Source organism: Agelaius phoeniceus, chromosome 9 (genome assembly GCF_051311805.1).
Source record: "Agelaius phoeniceus isolate bAgePho1 chromosome 9, bAgePho1.hap1, whole genome shotgun sequence".
Taxonomy (NCBI): Eukaryota; Metazoa; Chordata; class Aves; order Passeriformes; family Icteridae; genus Agelaius; species Agelaius phoeniceus.
The window spans coordinates 3,098,758-3,117,205 of record NC_135273.1 but is presented as its reverse complement, the minus strand read 5'-3'; the positions used below and the strand labels follow the sequence as shown (position 1 = coordinate 3,117,205).

Genomic DNA, 18,448 nt, shown 5'->3' with positions numbered 1-18,448 from the left:
ATTATGATTCAAATCTCCTGTGAAGCCCTTGGCATTAGCTGGAGGGAGTGTTAGTGCTAAATAGGATTATTTTTCCCCTTCCAGAGATAAACAATTAAAGCACAAACCACATCCAGAACAGACAACTCCAACACCATTATTAACTCTGATAAGCCAGTTTATTTCCCTGTTCATAAATCCTTCATTACAGGAACAGAAACCAAAAGCTAATTTTGAAGACCCTGTTAGGGTAACAAGGGGCAAGAGCTGACCTGAACTGACAACAGCCCCACACAGAGCAACTTCACAGCAAGAATCCTCCTGTTCCACTAAGAATCTACAATTAACATTTTATACAAGTGTTTGAAAAGCAGAACAACAAGCAAACAAGTTTACAAAAGAAAACACTTCATTGGAATATGGGGTTTTTTTCTACAAAAGAAGATGTGCAAATAAAACTGATCATACAGAGAAATCCAACCTGAGCTGTGTGCTGGGGGATACCTGAGGTGAGGTGTGGGGCTGATTGCAGAATCTCAGTGTTCACAGCTGCTTGTCAAGGATAAAATATTCACAGTGCACACAGGAGGAAAGGGAAGAGCTGGATGCTTTAAGGATGCTGGACAGATCCCAGATTTCTTAAGATATTGAAGTGCAACCTTCTCGCACCCATCCCTGACCAGGACAGTGCTTCATAATCCCAAAACCCACGGGTCTGCAGACTGCAAAAGCCCTCCTGGAGTGCTTGCTGGGCAGGCTGGGCTGTCAGAGGGAGCAGTTTGGTGGCTGCAGGGCTGTGTGGATGGCAGCAGCCAGGTCCTGGGCCGTGGGGCTCCCTGCAGTGCAGCTCACGGCGACACCGGCATCTCGCAGGGCCTTTGCTGTGCTGGGGCCGATGGCAGCAAACTGCAGGGACAACACTGCACTGTCAGGGCCCAGCTCTCCCAGCTCAGGCTGAAGATTTGCAGCATTAAAAGGCACCTATCAATGGAGCTGCTTAGCAGGGACTCAGAAACATGAGTATTTATCTGGCCATTACAAACACTGAAAGCTCCGAGTCCCACGGAACAGGGAAAAGTGAGAGGAATTTTAATCAGGTGCAGCCTGCTGCAAGCAACAACTCCTCACACCATGGATCACTCAGGGAAAATGAAGTCTATCCCAGTGGAGATGGGGGAATTGGATGGGGAAAACATTCCAGGTGAAAACAATTTATTTTTTAAAATCCACCCAAGGCCAGGTTGGATGGGGTTGGAGCAACCTGGTGTAGGGGAAGGTGTCCCTGCCTATAGCAAGGGGCTGGAACAAGATGGGTTTTAAGGTCCCTTCCAACCCAACCCTTTCTGGGATTCTATAATTCTGTATAATATAATTTGTATTTGTTATAAACTGGGGTTTTCTTCAGAGAAATAAACACAAATCAAAGATAAGGTTTGCAGTGTTTGCTAGAGCCTTTCTATCTCATTTGCCCACCCCAAATTTACTGCCTCTCATATTCCAGCATTTGTAAGAGAAGATACCTTGACTTGGTTGATCAAATCCCCTGAAAGCTTCTGGATGTGCTGGAGGCAGAATTTGACACCAGAGGGGCTGAAGAACACGATGCTGGCAGGGATCCCCTGGGTGAGAGAAGCAGAGGCTGGCACAGCTCACTCCAGCAGTGTGCCAGTGCCTTGGCACATGGGCACAGCACACAGGGAATGGCTTTAGCCCGGAGGGCAGGGATGGGTGGGATTTTGGGAATTAGGAATTGTTCCCTGGGAGGGTGTAAGGCCCTGGCACAGGTGCCCAGAGCAGCTGGGGCTGCCCCTGGATCCCTGGCAGTGCCCAAGGCCAGGCTGGACACTGGGGCTGGGAGCACCTGGGACAGTGGGAGGTGTCCCTGCCATGGCTGGGGGGGCACTGGATGAGCTCTAAGTTCCCTTCCCAGCCAAACCACTCCATGATTCTGTAATTCTATGATGGAGGCTCCTAACATGGAAAACCAGTAGGCCAATCTTGAAAAATGAAAAGCAATGATTTACTTTTACACAAACTATGCAGGGCAGATAACTCCTGGATTCTGATTTGTGATGCACAGCAAAGATGCCCAGTGGTATTTCAGTTACACTACTTCAAAACCAGGAATATTCTGGGAGGCATTGTCACCTCCCTCAGAAAATCCCAAACCACCTCAGTGTCCAGTACCTGTTGGGAGAAGTAACTGCTCAGAGATTCCTGCAGGTCAGGGTGCTGGGCTGTTTGATACACAGTGAGGCTTTCCAGGGGTATGCCTGCAATCAGGACATGCAGTCATAATTAATTCATTCATTAATTTCTATTATTTCAGTTCAGCACTCACAACATCCTAACTGCACTGAAGTGTAACTATTTTAGGCTAAAAAGACACATGAAAGTTCTGGGAAGGATTTGCAGGTCCCAGAGCTGTGGGCAGCCATCCAAGCTCCCAGTGTTTACTCCTATCCTCTCCTCAGCAAGTTCCACTTTTACTTCTTCCAATTTGGTTCACAAGCATTAGATACAACTTTTCTCATCACTGACTAATTAAAAAGGGTCTCCAGGGGAAGTCCAACCTTTTTCTCTAAGCACTGTAGGAAGTACTTCTCTTTTCAGGGCTCCACAAGGAAATAGGAGAGCTGAGGAATTGGGTTTCTCTCCTGTAAACACACAAACAAGAACTTTAATTAACTCAGGCCTTTAATAAAGAGTAAATGTGATTGAATACATTTTAAAGGTATCAAATGCTGATTTATCAAATGCCTCACCACAGACACAGCTCTGAGGTAACTGAAAACATCTGCAGCCCCAATTCACAGGACAGGCTACTTAGCAGGAACATTAAAAATGTTCCATAACTAGAATTGAAATCTTGGCTAAAAAGATAACTTCCTTTGTAGAAGGGCAAGGGGAATAGAAGTGCACTTTATCTCCTCCTCAGCACAACCTGCCTCAATTTGCTATTTAAAATCTGTCCCACTCAATAAATGACAGAGCTCTCTATAGAAGAATATTCAGGCAGACAAAGAAAGGACAATACTGTGCTGGAAACGTTTTGATCTATCTGCAATTGCATTTTCTTAATTCCCCAAGGAAAAAGGATTCTGGTTGCACTGCTGGGGTGGGAGTAGATATCCTCACCTGCTTTTGTCAAATTAGGAATTTAACAGCAGACTTGCTTTGCAGAGCTTTTACCCTTTCTATTGATAAGAAACACAGAGAAAATGTCAAGATTTAATTCTACACAGATTGATACAGCTTTGCATTCAGCTTTCCAAAGAAATTAAATTATTTTATTACTAATTCAGATTTGTTAATACATTTTTAAGAGACAATTACTAGAGAAGAAATGCTTTTAAGAGCTGGAAGGAGATTTTTGGTTTATGCAAGCAAACATTCTTCAGGGATAAAAACCAAAAAGGGCAGCAGGGTGAAAATCAAATGGGAAGACCCCTGTAGGAGTGAACCCAGACACACCTGAGTGCTCTGACTGCACACTGAGGTTTTATTAGAAACCAGAGATTCTTAAATTAAAATTAAAAATTAGAGGAAGAATGAACTTGGCTCAGAATGTAAAAAAGATTTTAAAATTAGATGAAATTGGAATGTTCCAGCATCAATTCTCCTGCAAGTCATGGCAGTTGTGTGAAGAGTCAGTGTGACACCTGTAAGCAAACACCAAATTCTTTTGGCACAGAAAAATTCCTTGGTAGGCCTGACCAACACAACAAGGACTGGGATCTCCTGCTTCTGTAGCCAAATATTTGCCTTGAGAAGAGTAAAGCCAGACTGCCTTGGAGTAAATCCCTTTATTTCCCAATCCCTTAAAATTAATCCCTTTGTGTTACCAAAGCACAAAAGGTGACAACAAAAAAAATCTCATTATTTCAGCTTTTATTTTTATTCTGGCAATAACCTCTCATGATACAAGGAAGATTCAGAGCTATTCTTTTAATTCACTTCTTCATGCACCAACAAAAATGAATTTATACATAATAGGGAACATGAGATAATTTAATCTGTACTTCCAAGGTTGATATAAAGCTCTTGATCAGCTGTGAGCATTTAAATATGCAGAGCCCAATAAATCCTGGAGGATATTTCTGTGTCTCAACAACAAACAGGCTCCAGTGACTGAAATTCACTGCTTGGGTAATTTTCTTTCACCTTCATACAACACAATAAACAGGTATTTCTCTTGTCTTTCTGCTCAAAAAAATCCCTGGCAAATATTAATTCACTGCCAGAAATTGATTTTCCAGCACTAAAAATCAGCTGAAACCTTTCTTTGCTTTAATACATTTGCTATTAGAACAGAGGGGATGGGTTATTCTTCACTCATGACATATTCATGTTGCATTTTTAATTTTCAGAATTTATTATTTGATCTTGTGTTGGCAACTCCCATTTTCATCATTAAATATTCCCTGGAGCTGAAGTGTTTTATTTGCCTGTGAATTAGAGAGCCAGCAAAACCAATCCTTTCCAGCTCCCACCCCATTTTCCTTTTCCCTATAAATCTCTGCTGCTGGGCAGACTTTGCTCAGCAGCTCTCACATCTGTACAAAAACTCCTTTTTTTTCACTGATCCTACTGGGCCATCCACTGGAAAAAATAAAAAGCTCCTAAGTCTAAAAATTTTCCTTATTGCTACTGGAAATTTTAACAACTTAAGAGTAAAACCAGAAGAAGTCAGCAAATAGATTTTTAAATTTCCTCAATAATTCTGATAATAGGTTGAGAAGAGTTACAGATTTAACCATAACAAAATGGCTAAACAAAACTTAAAGCATCAATTTAATTTCTTCAAATCCACTCAGCTTTGGTGCTGAAAATCAGATCCCTCTGATACCACAAGGTAATTTTGGGGGAAGTCAGCAGCAATTTCCAATCATTATAGCTCTGATCTTCCAGTAAAAATAATTTTTTTCCTGCTGGCTCATAGAGTATTTATTAATTAACTAGAGGGTCTAAGATTACATGTAGATTAATATCTTGTAAATGTATTTTGAAGTATTTTTGTCTCACTGTGCACTTGATTTTACCTTAAGGAAATTCTGAAATGATGGAAGGGACCTTAATTTATTTAAGATTACTTTAATTTAACTCCAACATTTTAACCACTTACTTGAACAAATATATTCAGCTAATTTCTCAGCATTTCCAGCCATTTCTCCTTGTGGAACAAGACCAATTTCTTCCACTAGAACCAAAAGCAGCAAAGAAAAAACCATGGAAAACAATGAGAACAATTCAGATTTCCTGCCACAGAAGCCTGGGATAGAAAGGGAGGCACACAAATAATTTGTGCACAAATAAATTGTGTGCAAGGTTAGAATCCTTTTCATCCAATTTCACTTCCAAAAGCAATGACAAAACCACATTCAAATTAAGAACAAAGGGGTTTTTTTCCTGTTTTGACCCAATTTTTCAAGCAGTGGCCATCAGATTACAACAAAAGCAGCAGAAATCCAGAGGCTGGATGAGATCCATGGATATCCTTGGCTGGAGCATGGATAATTCCAATGTTTACATAATTACCTCTCTTCCAAATTTACCAGTTTAAAACTTAAATTTCTTTCTCAGCACCATTGAAGAGCAGCTCCTCCTCTAAAAATTGTACTTATAAATCAGATTTAGCCAATTTTTCTTCTTTTAAACCCCAGCTTACCTAAAGAGGCTGTAGCTTTTCCTACCACATATGTTGGTTTGATATTCCACATTTGTTTAAGAGATTTTGACCAGGCTGAAAAACATTAAATGATACTAAATTAAATGCAATTTAAGCACATGCTAACAGAATGTGAATGCTTAATAACTATCTGGACCTCTTTAATCCACAAATGCAGCAAAATGATAATAATAGCTAAAATTCCACTGCACATTCAGCAAACCTGGATGTACAAATCCTAAAGGACCAAAAACAGATACTCCAAGTTTTTTATTGTCTTGTTTTCACCAGAGCAGCACAGGACACTGAGTTTTTTTCTGGGACTGCTGGGGGTGAAAAAAGAAATACAAAGTACAACAGTAAAAATAAAAATCAGAAGTAAAAACCCAAGGATTTATTGCCTTTGAGAGGAACCCAAATAGGAACTGCAGACTCATTTTTATTATTAAAATCTTTATTTTCCAAAAGTCCTAATCAAGGTTAGGGATGGAATTTAGAGACTACTTTTGACCTAAAATCTTAATACATTGTCCTCTGCTGCTGCAAATGCTACCATAGCTGAGGGTCTCAGTGCATTTACACATTTAAGGGTGTAACCTTGCTCACAGGACACTGATTTGTCCACAGCCCAAAAATGGAGCAGGTGAAGCAGAAACTCCATGCCAGAACCACCCAAGATAAGAATTTGGAAGAGTTTATAAGGCTTTGGCATTTCATTGTGATGGGTATTTCTATTTAGCAGGATTCTTCCTCACCCCTCATCTCCTGGCTTTGATGCCTCAGCACTTCCTCACCATTTTTTAGCTAATAATGAATTCACTTGAGAAATTTCTTACTCAAGAATTTTTCTCCCTTTTTCTGCAGCATTCCATATGAATTCTACAGGCACAGAAGTGGTGGCCAGTCTCTATGAGATGATCTTCTCTTTAAGGGAGGAAGGCAGCCAGCAAGCAAACCAGGCACTGCAGCAAAAATCCCTTGTGCAAGGGAGAAGCAGAGCTGGCAAAGCCCTCACTAATTAGGAATTTGCACCAAAAACTCCTTTCCTTCATTTTCCAGTGTGGAAACACAACCCTTAAAAGCTCAGTGTAGCATGAGCCCTTTATGATTCTAAAAGAATGATGAAATTCAGGTTTCTTTAAAAAACCATGCTCCGAATATCTACTGGTGGGTGAAATAAAATCAATTAAAATCCAAACTTCACAAGATGCTGTTACCTTTTCCATAGATAAGAAACACAGAGAAACTGTCAAGAAGAAGAAAAGCCCAAGGAATATCAATATGTACTTACCCTCCTTTTTACTCTTCTCTTTTAAACATATCTTGATGGCTTCTAATGCTCTTGGGCTGGTAAAAACTAGGCCTCCATAGCACTCTGGATGGGAAAGCTATTTAGAAACAGTACATTTAAGAAGTAAAAAAAAAAAAAAAATTATAAATAATTTTAAAAAAATCAGTTGATCAATTATTTATAACCTTGTGGCAAACAGAACAGCTTCAATGAGTGCCTGAAATGCCCCAACACTTGTGACAATTTACAATTTAAATGTGGATTCTGTCTGACCAATTTAATTCTTTAACAAGCAAGGGCAAGCTCCTTGATGCTGTGCATGAAATTTTACTGTACAGAGCTGGTTTGTGGCAACACAGAAAGAGGTACCACACAGAGAATGGTTAAATGGGATCTTTCAACCAAATCCTGTTGGAAATAAGACAACTGAAAGAGTTTCAAACTTACCTTCTCAAATAAGCTGTCAAGAGAGGTAAATTCAAATGACAAAACTGGGATCAAGGTTGCTTCCAAGTTGTATGATCCTAATTCCTGTCAAGAAAAGGTTTGCAGCTCTTGGGATAAATTCCAAACAGCATTTTTGCTTTTTCAAAGAGCTGACTAAGTCAGCACAAGCATTTCTCTTTGCTAAAGCAAAATAAAAAGACATTTTATTTCCTTTCCCTGGTAAATCTAGTTTGAATTTGTTAATTATTTAGTATTACAATGTTTAACTAAAGAATCAGCTGTGGGACCTCCTGAGGTACAGGAGACACCAGCACATAACTCTGAAGTGCCCACCCAGTCCTGTGGATATCCCTGTGCATTTCTGTAATTCTGTCAGTGGGTTTCTCCTGAAGAAATAATCCTCCTTTATCAGGAATGCTTCCTCTTATCAGTGAGATTTACTCACATGGCCCAGGGCAGGAGCAGAAGGGACCCCAGCAACAGGTAACCTCTATTTCACATCACAGTCCCAGTAAAAACACAAAGAATTTCTGTTATCTTTATTCTGTCCAAATAAACATATCAATACTAATTAATTCAAATGGAGCTGGTTTAATATCAGTACTTTGCTAAGAGCCTTACAATGAATTCAGTACAAATGTCCCATAATTAACACAATTTGTTGCAGGAAGGGCTGTTTTCCAAGATACTTTTTCTCCCAGCATAATTTCAGACACCCTCTTCTAATATTGATCAAGCCCCTGTTTGAAACAGTTGCACTCACATTTAATAAAGAAGTGACACTTTTTGTTTTTTAGTTTTCTCAACATTTACTCACTTCAGTGTAAGGATCTGGTCCTGAATCTTTGTCTTTGGGATCCTTCAGCAGCAGAACCTTCATTGTTCACCAAGGAAGCACAGCAGAACCCTGAAATGCAGGAATGGAATTTACCTTAGTTGGATCTAGAGCAGTTTTTGACTCTAACAGTGACTTTAGCAGCTCCAAGAAGGGGGTTGCTAGCAGTTGTACTGCTCTTACACAGTGAGTAAACAGTTATTTGTGCATTCTCCAGGCAGGAACACCCACCCTGATAAGGGCAGAAAATAATATGCTGCCTTTAGATAACACTGCTCAAAGGAGAGGCTCTGGCAAACTCATCAAGGGGAACACATTTTAAAGAATATTCTGTAAAAGCAGCAACAGGTCCTACAACCCCACCACGTTCTGCAATTGAATCAGCTCCTATCTACAAAAAGATTATTTATTCTGTTAATTTCCATGCACCCACGAGTATGCAAAGATTGATTTTATTTAATACATGTGTGTCTATATTTATACATCTATAGTAATATAGATAATTTTCATATGTCTTCTCTGATAGTCTAGGAAACAAGGCAGGACTGAAAATATCTATTCTGCCATAAAAATGGAAGAAAAAAGATGAGACTTCTCAGTTCCTTACAAACTTTGTGCTAAACTCAAAGTTACAAAATGTAAGCATATAAGCAAATAATACAAACAGAAATCCATTCTCTAAGTGCATATTTACCCCAATTACCAGTGTGGTATTTTCCTGACAGATCACACACATAGGAAAATTCACCTTCCTCTAAATTCTTTCCCTGGATATCAGCATTCAAATTTTGGCAACGACCTGATTGCTCCCAGAGCAAACACAGCTTTAAAAAAAAACAAAACAAAAAAACAAAACCAGAAAGACCAACAAACAAAACCCCCCAAACCAAACCAAAATAAAACCCTCCACAGATGTGTTTGAGGCTTTAAAGGGAAGATGAAAATCTGAGCTTACTTGAAGCACATTTATAAAGCTGGAATTACATCCCAGGGCTCTGTGCCTTGCATTTCTCCTGGCTGGCACCAGCGAGTGCCCAATGCTCTTCTTCCCATGGCCTCATTAACAGCACATTTCTTCATTAATTAGACACAAAGCGTTAAATGGAACACGTTCCATATAAGCGAGGCTTGATCATTAATGAGCATTTCTTCAGTGTTCAGGGCGTTTGAACGCGTTTTCCCGACTGGCATTTTTTATAAAGCCCAGGATCACGTTGTGCTCACTGTGCTCTCCCTGTCACCCTTCTGTGCGGTTTGCCTGGAATTATCCAGGGAATTTGGGCCGGGGGAAGCCGGGACACGATTTTTAGAGCTAGCAGCCTGATTCCTGCTTTAATCGGCAATTTTCACTAACGCTGGTTGTTACTTACAGGGATTTTTTGCTAATGTCGGAGATGCTCAGACACTCTGTTCCTTTTAAAGCACAGGATCCCTGAGGCTGGGGAAGCCCCCGGGGTCACCGAGCCCGAGCAGGGCCCGATCCCCGCCGCGTCCCCAGCCCTGAGAGCCACCTCCAGCCCTTCCTGCAGGGACGGGGACTGCAGACCGCCCTGGGCAGGCGGATTTACCCTCCGACAGCCATTCCCGTGAAGGGATTCCCTTCGCAAGGAAGTGACACCACAGCACCGAGAGGAAATCCGGGATCGCGGGCACGGGGGCGGTGCGGGCCGCGCCTCCCCCTTCAGGCTCCGCGGCTGCCCGGGCCCCTCCGCGCTCAGCGGGCGCTGCCTGCCGCTCTCTATCGCGACATTCGGCGACATTCGGCGACATCCCGGGGCCACACCGCCCTTCCGTGCCATGGCCACGCCGGCCAAGCGCCGGGCGCGGGGCCCCGCCGGGGAGCAGGGATCCCACAGCGGCTCCGGCAGCTCCGAGGGCTCCGACAGCGGCTCCGAGAGCTCCGGGTGCTCGGAATCGGACGAGCCCATCGCTGAGGTGAGCGGGAGCGGCCCCGCAGGGCTCCCGCACGGGTGGGGTTGGCAGGGATGTTCGGGATGGGATTGGGAAGGGATTGTTGTCCGGGGATATTCGGGAAGGGCTTCTTGTCAGGGGATATTCGGTAAGAAACTGTCAGGGGATGTTCAGGAAGGGCTTGGGAAGGGATGGTTGTCAGGGGATTTCGGGAAGGGCTTGGGAAGGTGTCAGAGGATGTTCGGGTGTCGCCACGTTTCTCTTCACAGAGAAAAACAAAGCACAATTCTTCCCAAGAATACTTCTGGGTTTCACATTCTCTGAACATCAGAGAAAGGAAAAACTTCTTATAATTTGCAGTGGCTGTGTTTGTGCTAAAGTATGAAGAATGCAATGTGGAGATTGTTTGGTGTTTTGTTTGCTTGGCCTATCGGGGCCAGGTGTGTGTGAGTGTGTGTCGGGACTGAGGGTGACAGTCACGAGTTCTGTGCAGTGTGTGCAGAGTTGAGTGCTTGGCAAATTCAGTTTAGATGTAATGTAATACAGGGTAACCTAATACAGAATAATATAGTATAAAAAAGTAATTAATTAGCCTTCTGATAAGATGGAGTCAGAAGCATCATTTCTCTCCCCTTGTCGGGGGTTCCCTGAAAATACGATTATTGGGGAAGGGCTTGGGAAGGGTTTGTCAGATGTTCGGGAATGGACTCTCCGGGAGTTTGGGGAAGGGCTTGGGAAGGGTTTGTCAGATGTTCGGGAAGGGTTTGTCAGGGATGTTCGGGAAGGGACTCTCCGGGAGTTTGGGGAAGGGCTTGGGAAGGGTTTGTCAGGGATGTTCGGGAAGGGACTGTCCGGTAGTTTGGGGAAGGGCTTGGGAAGGGTTTGTCAGATGTTCGGGAAGGGTTTGTTGTCAGGGATGTTCGGGAAGGGCTTGGGAAGGGTTTGTGCCCCTGGCAGGCCCAGCCGGCGCTGGGTGCGTGTCCTGTGGCAGCGCAGGGAATGCAGGGAACGCGTCCCAAAGTGTGTTCGCTGCGTTGTTGTTGAAAGTTTTTAATTTTTTCGCTGTTTTTCAAGTGTTGGGTCCCCGAGGTCTCAGCTGTACAGCCCCCTGGCCTTTGGTGTGTCTGCTCAGGTGTGGGGCTGGAGGCAGCTGCTTGGAAATGGTGCTGTCAGCACAGAGCATTAGCTCTTTTATTATTTTCTGCTATGTTTTATTGTTATAAAAATAGATTTGCTTCCTTTTATTGTAGAATCCCAGTGTAGTTTGGTTTGGAAAGGACATTAAAGCCCATCCAGTTCCACCCCCTGCCATGGCAGGGACACCTTCCACTGTCCTGGAGTTTTCCAAGCCCTGTCCAGCCTGGCCTTGGGCACTTGCAGGGATCCAGGGGCAGCCTGTGCCAGTGCCTCCTGAATTTTATTGGCTTCCAAGGGATTGTGTGCCTGTTTTCTACATTGCAAACAGGTCTTTAACACTGTTCTTCCAGTGGACAGCAAAGGCCATGACCTCCATGTGGGACTGGAGAGAGTTCTGAGGCTGAATAGTGGCAAAAGTAAGGCAGAGTTGTTGAGGTTATTCAGGAGGTGTAATTGAAACTGGCAATTAAAAGTTGAATGATCTTGAACAGTGGAATAGGTGTGCAGAGTAACCTTGGCAGGTGTGACTATTAAATTTGAATGGCAATAAAAATGTTGGTAGACACACAGCATTTGTTCTGGAAGGAGAAGCAGCAGTTCCCATTGTGGCTGTGCAGTGCCTCATCATGTGCAGAGTTCCACAGTGGGATTAATGATGCCAGGAGGATTTGGGGAAATAGGAGGGGTGTGGGTTTGGGTGTAATTATTTAAATGTCTGCAGCAATCTGCACTAAGGTGTTAGACCCCAGTGCTGAAGTTGCCAGGGTTTAATTTCCTGGGTCAAGCCTCTCTGCAGGAAGAACCTGTGGCTACAACAGCTGTAATTGTGTGAACCAGATGGCAGGAGCAAAGCATTAAAGCTTTGTTCATGGCACAACTGGTGGGTCAGCTTTAAAAAGTTACTTTCACAGATGTTCTCTAAAGGTCACAGGAGAAATTATTGCAATTGCTGACATTACTGCAAGGTGGAAATAAGTTCTGTTTCTGCTCTTTGCCATTACTTGTCTTCAAGTTTCTTACAGTTTAGCTTTGTTCTGATGTAACCTCTTGCCAAGTGTGTGTGATATTCTCTATTTTCCTCCACAGGAAGTGAATGTTGAATTTGAAGCACATTCCATATCAGACAATGACTATAATGGGATAAAGAAGTTGCTACAGCAGGTACTGTGGCTACTTGTCAGCTTGGTTGATATTGCATTGATAAATAATATCTAAGGAGTTGTGCAAAGGCATCAGTTCACATTCTCTGTATTGATTTATATATATATATATATATTTATATAAACATATATATATATAAATATATATATATATTTTATATATATATATATATATATATATATATATATATATATATATATATATATATATATCACTTTTATATTCCTTTTATTAGATAATCTCAGAGTAGTTTGGGTTGGAAGGGACCTTAAAGCCCATCCAGTGCCACCCCCTGCCATGGGCAGGGACACCTCCCACTATCCCAGATGGCTCCAAGCTCCATCCAGCCTGCCCCTGGACACTTCCAGGGATGGAATAGCCACAGTTTTCAGATCATACCAAACTCCAGAGGGTACCAGTGTGAAAATATCAGCATGTGGAAGGTGCAGGAGCAAGCACCTCCAGCAGCTGATTGTTAGTTTTTGCAGTATTATAATGAAGGAAGATAAATAAAAAAAAAAAATCTCACTTTATTTTCTATTAAGTGGTCCAGGAGTTACTCTCAGTGCCTGAAATGTAATACTTGTTTTCTGTCTTCCAGTTGTTTCTAAAAGCTGCTGTTAACACTGCTGAATTAACTGATATATTAATACAACAGAACCATATTGGGAGTATTATCAAGGTAAGACAGATAGGATAGTAGTAATGGAAGTACAATGCTTTCTTTGTTAAAATGACATTATTTCTGTATTTCAGAAGGGGATCCTGTCTGTTATTGTGTGCTTTCTTGCTTTTTCTGCTTTAAGAATAATTTTTCTATGGGAACTGAAATTTTCCATGCCTTCTTTCAAGCAAAGAATGAATTTGATGTGTTGTTATTGCTGGTTTCTTTTTACATATGGAAAGCTTTTCCCCCCCTGAATTTCAGTGTAGTAATGCTGAAAATGCAATGGAGAGGTTTGTTACCATCTCCATAAGAGGTAGGAGCTTGTGACTTTCCTACAAAGACACAGCTCTTTGTCCCCCTCCCTGTCAAAGCTTCACTGCTCTGTGCTTGTCCAGACATTCCAGGTTTACTGCATTAGAAACTGAAGGAAATTGGTTTTGTTGAAGATATTGCCATTCCCTGGGCCGAGCTGCTGCTTATTAAATGTGAGCTATCAGCCTTCAGTGCCTTTCAGAGGGCTCTGCTGTGGAGGATGCACGACCTGGCCCTCTCTAAGCTGGCTCTGAGCACACTGAGGTGCTCAGTGATGCAGCAGAATGGGCACTGTGTGTTTGTGCAGATTTCCTCAATGGTTTTCATCTGCTGATATCACCTGCAAAGAAAAACATCTTTTGCTACAGAGTGGAAATAGAATGTCAGCATGAGCTGTTGCTTTTCCTTTCATCCAACAGCAAGCAGAAGTGCAGGAAGACAGTTCTGATGACGAAGAAGATGATGATGAAGTATTTGGTTTTATAAGCTGCTTGAACTTAACAGAAAGGAAGGTTGGTATTCCTCAGTAACATCTGGTTATGAATGTTAGCATCAGTAGTAAATGAGACTGCAGCCTGTGTAACAGGTCTGGACAGCTGGACAGGATTTGGAATTCCACTCTGGAGGACTGGGGTGATAAAACTGGAAGTGGCTTAGCTTTTTTGGGAAGCAGAGAATGGAACAGAGAGTTAAAACTGGGCCTAGTAATTCCAGCATAAATGAGCTGTCAGTCTCTTGTATTTCCTCCCTCTGATCTTCTGCAGTTTGGAGTTTTGCTGTGCTCTTGCAGTTCCTTGTTCCCATCACTTCCCAAGCTTTGTTTGCCCTCAGCTTTAGGCTGGAGAATGATTTCACAGCAACTGTGCAGTGCTTTAGAGGCTGCTGAGGGAAATTGCCACCTGGCCTGTAGGAAGTTCCCTGCAAGGTGGCATTGAGGGTTTTCCTGTGTAAACAGCTGCTGTATCAGGTAAAGGAAATGCACCTTTGCTTGCAGGGCACCCAGTGTGCTGAGCAAATCAAAGAGCTGCTCCTGAGTCGCTGTGAGCAGAGCTGTGGGCAGCAGGTGCTGGAGCAGCTGAGCAAACTCCTCAACGACAGCACAAAGCCTGTGGGGCTCATCCTGAGTGAAAGGTTCATCAATGTCCCCCCACAGATTGCTCTGCCCATGCACCAGCAGCTCCAGTAAGTTTGTTTATTTTATTTTTTTCCTTGCATGATGCTGAATGGTATTTTTCTTCCTATTTTTCAGAATTCTTCTGTATATAGAGCTGTGTTAAGACAGTTGATGCTGTAGATATGAGTAAAGCATGGACAAAATAAATATTATCTCATATATGGTCTTTAGTTAATTTAAAAAATATTTTTATATCTTTATAAACGTACAAAACTTTCTCAAATTCTATAGCAAACACAATTTGAGAATTTGTGCTGTTCTACAGAAATAGCTGTGTCTGTGTTGCAGGTTATCCTTGTATTGCAGATTATTTTCACACTGATCTAGGAAAATTCAAAAATGAGAGCTCTTTTAGCAGTTGGGGTGTTTCTGTGTCAATGGCTGGTTCAGGAATGGGAGATTTGGACTGAGGGAATGTCAGAATTTTAATTAAAAGGTGAAGTAGTTTTGACCCATGTAAATATGCAGTGTTTTGATTAGTTTCAGGTAATGAAAAAGCAGGTGAAGTGCTGCTTGATCTCTGCTAATTCATGGATTATATCAAAAGCTGGGTGAATGTAAATGTTTTAATCCACTGAAACACAGCATTGCATTATTCTGGTGTCACACTGAGAACAGGAAACCAGGAAGTTTTGTTGGATAAGGAACCAGTAATAGAATGGAGATCATCTTTTTTTCTTCTTTCATTTTTGCCTTCTTTCCTCTCATGCGAGATGAGATTAGAAGTCAGATTGAGGTCACCACAAATACAGCAATTGTCACAGCTCAAATTCACATCTCAGCCTCTTTGTCTTAAGGTTTTGGAGTGACAACATGTTGAACACAGGGGTGAGCAAGAATATTTTCTGTCTTTTCAGTTACAGTCCTCAAGGAAGTGATAATGTGATGTATTTTTAAGGAGAGTTGCACTGAGAATCATTGTACAGACATTACCATGAACAGAATTCTGGGATAAAAGGGTTGTCCTGTGAGCTGTGGAAAAAAATCCATATTTTTATAGTTTAAAGTACAAATAGCATGTTTAAGTACCAGGAATGCATCTGCAAAATTGATTTTCTGAGGTAGTCAGAAAAGAATAGGCTGCAATTTGAATACCCTTTCTATACCACTACATTCTGAGGTGTGGTTATGTGCTTGTTTAGCATTTAAGTTGTGTAAACATTTCTTCCTCTTTAGGAAGGAGCTGACTGAGGCACAGAGGACAAACAAACCCTGTGGGAAGTGCCACTATTACCTCCTCATCAGCAAGACCTTCACAGAAGCCACAAAGAGCAGCTCTAAGAGGAAGGAAGGGAGGAATCAGCCAAAGGAGGAATTGATGTTTGCAAATGCAGAGGAGGAATTCTTTCATGAGGTAACATGAGTATTTAATTTAAAACCCTTCTTTTTTCTTTACATATCAACAAGAGATGTTTCACCTTAAATTCAAGGGGAGCTTTTAGCAAGATGATCACACATATTTTTTAATTAAATCCAGGGTGTTTTGCAGTAGTGTTGAGAGAGGAGCAGTCAAGCTCTTTGTGTGTACTGATTTATCTGTTCCCTCATGGGTACCTGTTACTTGCAAAAAATGCTCAGAATAAAAACTTAAGGAGATCCTAAGAGGTGGCTCTTGCTTCCTTTTTCTGTCTCTGTTCTACTCAGGGCAAGTATATTAATGAAAAGTGGTGAAACACTGAGATGAAAATATTACTTCCCATTTCCTAAGGTAACCTGGCCACACAATTCTGCTGGTCCCAAGCCAGATCAGGTGAGGGCAAAATGCAGGAAATTAAATTTAAGATGTGCTTTGAAATGCAAAGAATTTTTCATGGCTTCTTTTTTTTTCCTCCTTTTTTTTGCTCCCAAAGCTTTAAAACCACTATTATACAATATCATTACTTTGTCAAGAGGCTGTTATTTTTCATTTCTGGCAGTGCCTGCAGGGCAAAGGACTTGCACATGCATGGGGTGGTTAATGGCAAAGGTTCCTGTGTGTAATCATTCTGACAGAGGCTCTGATAGGGCTGTAATTTTATTTTTTGAGAGTGAGAGCAATGTAAGTGGGGGAATTCACTGGTAGCTGTAGGAATTGTGTTGCAGCCTCTGTGCAATAGCAGCTTGTGGATTTTGTTTTTGTGTTCCTGCCACAGCAGCTGAAAATGCTGAAGCTGAACTCAGTGTAAAATGTTACTGAGAAGCTGCTGGGGAGAAGCCTGTGAAGCTCATGTGTCCATGGCTGTTGTGTTGTAGAAGACCCATTTTGTATTTATTTATCTCAGCTTTGTTAATTATTAAAGGCTAATTGTGTGCTTTCATCTAAACTCCAGTAATTCCCAGCTGAAACTGAGCATGTTTTTCTTTTTAACAGTCTTTCAGTGTTTAAAAAAAATCATTTTAAACATTATGGAGGGTATTAAATGAAATGTCTCTCTGTACTTAATAATGTATGTTAAATTAGTGCTGAGTGTCTGTCCTCCCTGATCACACATAATGTTAATTAGATTGCCATAAAACAGCATTAAATGTGGTGAGGCACTTGGAGCCATATCAAACTGAGAGAAGCCTTTTCCTGCACTTGGCCCTGCCCTGGGCTTCATTCTGTTCCTTAAAATTAGAACCAGAAAATCAGTTTTAACCAGACCTGCAATTGATTGAAGGTGCTCCAATTGTTCTTGAGCAAAGCCACTCAGGTAGTGTGGGAATTCATCCAAAATGAGATTTAAAGCCTTGATGTATTGTTAGTGGAGAGCAAACCTAAAAGGAGAGTGGATCTAGATTTTCCTTCAAAGGGAAGGAATCAGGTAAGTTTTTCTACTTGATGGTTCAGCTCAGAGTTCTTCATCTGACTTGGGGGAGAACTGGAAACATTCATTAGGTTATTTTTGTGACCAGGAAATTTTGTCTAGGAAAGCTGATGGAAAGGGACTTTCTGTATGGGGTCCCTGAAAGGAATAATGCACATTCCAGACACCTGCCTGTTTGGAGAGGCATAAATACATCTTCTAGTTGTTCAGCCATCTGGAACCTTTCCAAGACCTTTCTGAAATTCTCCTCAGGATTCATTTGGGGCCCATCCCCTTCATATTTGATTCCTCTCATATTCTTACAGATTTGTTAATTTTTAGGACTCTGGGCACTTTCAAGAGTAGGCCCTGAAAGCAGGAGAGCCTCAGAACATGGATTTATTTTTTTCTTAAATTTTTTTTTTGCCCTCCCTCCTAAGTTATTTCTCTCATCCCAAACTATAATGGTAGCAATCATTATAGAATTTAATATGAAATATATAAATTCTGTGAAAATAAAATGTATGTTTAAAATACTTCAGATAGTGGAATTTTTTGGTTGTTCTTTTTGGTGGACACTTCAAGAGGGAAAAAACTTCTTAATAAGCACGGGCATAATAGATTCATTATTTTCACTTTGTTTGGATGATGAATTATCTTCATGCTAATTAAACATTTTAATTTGAATGCTTTTGTTTCTGTTGTTTAGAAAGCCCTTCTGAAATTCAACTACTCTGTGCAAGAGGAGAGTGACACCTGTCTGGGTGGCAGATGGTCCTTTGATGATGTGCCCATGAAGCCTCTGAGGACAGTTATGGTAGTTCCAGCTGATGGAATCCATGGAATTATGGATAAACTCAAAGATTATCTCTCCCTCTGAGCTCCCCTACAAACACCAGGTTTTTACAGAGCAGCCATGCAGGACTGTGAGCTCAGAATATTTGCAGAACTGCTGTTGAGTCAACGGTTTTGTACCAACAAAAATAGCACCAAATGAATATTTTTAAATACTGCATCTTATTTTACTTTGATATCATCATGAAGCAGTCAATAAAAAACCAGTGTCAAAAGGAAACCTGAATATCTGTTCAATGTGCTTTT

At 41.5% G+C, this 18,448-nt stretch overlaps 2 protein-coding genes across 3 annotated transcripts; one reads left to right on the top strand and one right to left on the bottom strand.

The window, feature by feature from the left end:
• Positions 1 to 136: 136 nt before the first annotated feature.
• On the bottom strand, positions 137 to 9,833 carry UROS (uroporphyrinogen III synthase). Of its 2 annotated transcripts, XM_054637589.2 has the most exons (10): positions 9,176 to 9,833; positions 8,203 to 8,292; positions 7,386 to 7,469; positions 6,939 to 7,035; positions 5,648 to 5,722; positions 5,105 to 5,179; positions 2,553 to 2,636; positions 2,167 to 2,252; positions 1,500 to 1,598; positions 137 to 885 (listed from the first exon to the last, which is right to left on the bottom strand). In XM_054637589.2, the coding sequence occupies exons 2-10, from the start codon at positions 8,263 to 8,265 to the stop codon at positions 745 to 747; spliced, it is 804 nt and encodes a 267-aa protein (XP_054493564.2). In that variant the 5' UTR covers positions 8,266 to 8,292; positions 9,176 to 9,833; the 3' UTR covers positions 137 to 744. The 2 variants fall into 2 exon arrangements, with proteins under 2 accessions (XP_054493564.2, XP_077038895.1); XM_077182780.1 differs by lacking the exon at positions 5,648 to 5,722.
• Positions 9,834 to 9,843: 10 nt separating this feature from the next.
• BCCIP (BRCA2 and CDKN1A interacting protein) lies at positions 9,844 to 18,422 on the top strand. Its single transcript, XM_054637334.2, has 7 exons — positions 9,844 to 10,155; positions 12,355 to 12,429; positions 13,031 to 13,111; positions 13,828 to 13,920; positions 14,403 to 14,590; positions 15,759 to 15,936; positions 18,057 to 18,422. Exons 1-7 carry the CDS (start codon positions 10,018 to 10,020, stop codon positions 18,225 to 18,227), a joined length of 924 nt encoding a protein of 307 aa, XP_054493309.1. The 5' UTR covers positions 9,844 to 10,017; the 3' UTR covers positions 18,228 to 18,422.
• Positions 18,423 to 18,448: the final 26 nt, after the last annotated feature.

Coding starts and splice junctions, on each gene's coding strand:
- UROS (XM_054637589.2), bottom strand. CDS start 8,265: ATGAAGGTTCTGCTGCTGAAGGATCCCAAAGACAAAGATTCAGGACCA. Junction 5,723..6,938: donor AGAGAAGAGTAAAAAGGAGG/GTAAGTACATAT, acceptor AATGTTTTTCAG/CCTGGTCAAAATCTCTTAAA. Junction 886..1,499: donor ATTTGATCAACCAAGTCAAG/GTATCTTCTCTT, acceptor TTGTCCCTGCAG/TTTGCTGCCATCGGCCCCAG.
- BCCIP (XM_054637334.2), top strand. CDS start 10,018: ATGGCCACGCCGGCCAAGCGCCGGGCGCGGGGCCCCGCCGGGGAGCAG. Junction 13,921..14,402: donor TGAACTTAACAGAAAGGAAG/GTTGGTATTCCT, acceptor CTTTGCTTGCAG/GGCACCCAGTGTGCTGAGCA. Junction 15,937..18,056: donor AGGAGGAATTCTTTCATGAG/GTAACATGAGTA, acceptor TCTGTTGTTTAG/AAAGCCCTTCTGAAATTCAA.